The sequence below is a fragment of the Cynoglossus semilaevis genome, chromosome 16, assembly GCF_000523025.1.
Source record: "Cynoglossus semilaevis isolate Cse_v1.0 chromosome 16, Cse_v1.0, whole genome shotgun sequence".
Lineage (NCBI taxonomy): Eukaryota > Metazoa > Chordata > Actinopteri > Pleuronectiformes > Cynoglossidae > Cynoglossus > Cynoglossus semilaevis.
The window spans coordinates 15,976,850-15,980,961 of record NC_024322.1 but is presented as its reverse complement, the minus strand read 5'-3'; the positions used below and the strand labels follow the sequence as shown (position 1 = coordinate 15,980,961).

Sequence of the window (4,112 nt, the reverse complement as noted above, 5' to 3'; positions counted from 1 at the left end):
CACACATGTCAACATTTAGATATTTTTTACCTAGAATCAACACATGAGCGTCACATCTGTCGCTTCCGGCTCCATTGTCAACTGCGCAAAAATATTTGCCACCTGCTTCCAAACTGTCGGAGTACAGAACCTCCAGAATGCTGGAGGAGTCACTTGTAATCAAATTGTACTGGTGTGAAGCCGAGACCTGCTGTCCGTCCTTCTTCCAGGTCACGCTCACTGGGGGACTTCCAGTAAATGTGACTTCAAGTCTCAGAGGACTTCCCTTTATGCAGGAAATGTCCCGAAGTTTCTTGACGAACCTGACTGGTTCTGAGAGGCAACGACACATCTGTCAAATCCAGGTCACTTTGAAAAAAGAGCAGGTGAGGAGAAAAAAAAGCGAGAGACAAACCTTTGACAAAGAGAGAAACCTCACAGTGTTCCTTCCCGACATCGTTCAACACCTGACAGGTGTACTCGCCCCCCTGCAGGGACTCCACTCTGAGCAGTACCAAAGTAGCAACATCTTCCTTCAGGCTGATCTCACAGCCCCGTCCGTGCAGCATTTCTTTGGCTCCTTTAAACCATTTCACCCTCAGGGGGGCGCTGCCTCCCACTCTAGCTGAGAATGACACATTTTTGCCAGGCAATGTTTCCTTTGCCTCTGGTTTTTCCAGAAAGAATGGCGGTTCTGGTTCAGATAGAAAGGTAATAATGGATGGTGACTGGATTTTCTCTTTCCTGTCAGTTCAAAAAAATGCGGTCGTTCAGACGCACTAACCTGTGACCCTCAGGGAGGCGCTGGTCTCACTCATCCCTTCAGCGTTCACAGCTCTACAGCTGTATTTACCTGAATCTGTCATCGTGACAGTCAGAAGTTTCAGTTTACAGTTGTGATCAGAGTAAGTAATTTCATAGTTTTCCCCACTTTGGATTTCCTGTCCATTGTGGAACCAGGAAGTGGTTAAAGGTGCTGAGCCAGCAACCTTACATTCCATCTCTGCAGGTCTACCTGCCACCAGCTGAGCATCTCTCAGCTTCCTTATAAAACTCGGTGGAATAAACTTATCTATTGTCAAGAAAACAACAGGTTATAGGGAGTTTCTCACAATTCTATCAGACAAAAGTCAAGTTTACAAAGAGAACTGGGTCTCAAAGTACCAACCTGAAACAGAAAGGTTAGTCACACACGCAGCTGCACCGACATGATTTGAAACCTTCAGTTGGTATTCTCCAGCATCTGCTTTGTCTGCACTTTGTATCTTCAAGGTGGCCACCTTCTTTAAGAAGGTCATCTGGTATTTGGCTCCAGCAGAGAGTGCCACATTGTCTTTGAACCACTGAACCTTCAGCTCTGGAGATCCAGACACTCTGACCTCCAGAGCTGGGCTCTCCCCTGATTTCACATTCAAAGATTCTGGACCATCCACAATTGCAGCAGGTTCTAGAAAGTGGGGGAGGCAACATGATGCAAGCATATCCTACATGTGCACATGTGTTAAAAAAGAAAAACGAAAAAAAAGAAGAAAGGCAGAACATTCTACATGCTACAAACCTAGAACCGTGACATGAGAGACGGACTCTACGTGTCCAGAGTTATTCCTGAGCTGGCAGGTGTATTTTCCAGCTGTTGTGGCGTTGGCCTCCAGAACAACCAGAGTGACCACATTGTCTTTGAATGTGATCGTCCTGTTCTCATCTTCTCTGAGAACGTGATCTTTGTCCTGAACCCAGGACACAGTCAGTGGCTCAGAGCCTTTTACTGTGGCACTTAGTACTAGCTGCTCTCCAACTTTCACCGACTGGTCCAGCAGTGTCTGGACAAATGCTGGGGGATCTGAACGTTGACAGAAAGATTGGACATGAGGTCCCATGATGGCGCCAGGTCTACAGGGATTCTGGTTTTGTACTGACCTTTAAGAGCGATGGTGGTTCGGCAAGACTCGCTTCCCGCACTGTTTGAGACCCTGCACTCGTATTCACCAGCATCATCCTGCTCCATCTTCAGGATGTGCAGTGTGGTGAACCTGCTTTCAGTCACCACCTTGTATTTTCTGCCCTCTCTTATAAGGTGTTTGTTTTTGTACCAGCTAACCTGGAAAGGTGGAGTGCCTTGCATTTCACAGTGCAGACAGGCATCTTTTCCTCTGTCACTCTCCACTGGGCTAGGAATTTGGACAAAAGATGGCGGCTCTGGAAAACACAGTGACATTTATTGACTGATATCCAGGGGACAAGAACCTCAAGGGTGTTCCTAAACACGGGCCATGCCAAGGTTCACTGCAGACATGAAAATGAAACAATGACTTGACTATCTAGAAGGAGAAGAGAAGGTTTGAATGCGGGCCAGGAAGTTGACAACAGCGAATGATGAAACAACAGCACGGTTCACTTCTTCAAAACGCCACAGACTGACAATGAACAAAGAGCATTTGTTGCTGTACCCAGGCTGAGAGTTCTAAAATAGACATCTTGGCAACACAGCAACCTAATATCTGACATTAAGCAACAAGACCACAGCTGCAGCCCTCAACCCTAACCCTAATTCAGTTGACACTTGACTCACAAGCTCGTCACACTACAATGGAAACAATGTATGGAAACAATGTCCATCAGAGGACAAGGCCAGGTGGTTCTGTAAAGCCACCTCTAAAAAAATGAGGACCAGACGGTAGAGGTATGAGACGGAAGAAAGAGGTCAAATGAAAATGAAAGAAAAAAAGAAATCTGACAAAAATGGAAAACGAGACCAGAGTCGATCCAATGGCGAAGTCAGACTTTGAGTCCACACGTTCACCAACAACTGCGTCTCAACCAAGGCAAGATCAACAAAGGAGGGACACGACTCCAGGTGAGTCACGGCCCAGCGCTGAGGTTACTGTCTCCCTCAAACATCTGATCTAAAATGAAGTTGAAGTTCCTTCAAAGAGGATCCTGAAGAACAGTCAAACTCATGACTAACTGAACCTCTCCATGAATACCATGATGCTCAGCTAAATTATTGTAACAATTCTGGGTTTGGATCTTTTTGCTATGTTTTGTTTGCTTTTATTGTGTGGCAGTGGATCCACTGGACTGCCGTTTTCAGTCCAGTGAATCCACTGCCACGTCCAATCAGCATAAAAAAAAAACACCATCCAGGATAAAAAACTTTTTGCAAACCAAAAACAACCTGCCTGACTTCTTTAGACCACTGGTCTTTCATCTGAGGACTAACCAGGTCACCACACGTCTCTGTGAGCTCAAATCACATATGATCTCTTTGGTGTGACTGAGGGAGGGGTTTATAAAACTCATGAGTATTTAGCTGCACACACAAATATGGTTGCACAGATTGTAAAAATGTGGTACACACAGCCTCTGGGTCTCAGGCTGGATCTGGTTCTGGATGTAACAGAAAAGCCAAAGCTGAAGAACGAAGCGAGAGCAGAGAAACACAGAAACATCATACAAACCTGTGACTGACAGCATTGCGCTGCATCGTTGCGTCCCAGCTCGGTTCTGAGCTTGACACGTGTATTTTCCAGAATGTAACAACTGAGCATTTTTCAAAGTCAACACAGCGCCTGTGGCCTCAGAGGACATTTTTACATATTCGTCATCTACCAGCTCACAATCGTCCTTCATCCAGGAGAAGGTCATGGGTAAAGACCCAGACCATGTGCACTTTATAGTGAGCTCAGAGTTCAATGTGCATATTGTGTCCTCTAGTTTCTGGACAACGGTGGGGGGTTCTGATGAGAGAAGGTCACAGGTCAGACTGAACTCACATGACAATGAGGCTGACGCCGCTGAAAATTCACACTTCCTGGATTAAAGGTGAAAACATTGACGGAGTAACTGTTATCATCATGCAACACCAAGATGAAACTGACCTTTCAGTAAAACCTGACAAGAACAAGATGTTTCTCCAACATCGTTAGTGAGCACGCATCGATACGCTCCAGCGTCTCCACTGGCACAGTCCAGGACCTCCACAGTGACTACGGAATTCTCAATTCCGATACTGTGCCTTTTGTCATTCCTGATGAGTTTATCATTCAGGAAAACACTCATTTCAAATGGGTCGGAACCTGAAACGGTTCCTTCCAACTTTATATTGGATCCCTTCACAAACTCTATGGATTCAA

The 4,112-nt window shown here is 45.7% G+C and overlaps 1 protein-coding gene across 1 annotated transcript in view; it reads right to left on the bottom strand.

Moving 5' to 3' along the window:
• The window catches only part of ttn.1 (titin, tandem duplicate 1), a 131,824-nt gene that overhangs the window by 98,674 nt on the left and 29,038 nt on the right, over positions 1–4,112 (bottom strand). The window contains exons 51-58 of the mRNA XM_025063733.1: positions 3,858–4,112; positions 3,438–3,716; positions 1,897–2,175; positions 1,538–1,819; positions 1,148–1,426; positions 764–1,051; positions 395–673; positions 31–312 (exon numbers count right to left, since the gene is read on the bottom strand). Of these exons, the coding sequence (XP_024919501.1) occupies positions 31–312; positions 395–673; positions 764–1,051; positions 1,148–1,426; positions 1,538–1,819; positions 1,897–2,175; positions 3,438–3,716; positions 3,858–4,112 (2,223 nt within the window). The remainder of the gene's footprint in view (positions 1–30; positions 313–394; positions 674–763; positions 1,052–1,147; positions 1,427–1,537; positions 1,820–1,896; positions 2,176–3,437; positions 3,717–3,857) is intronic.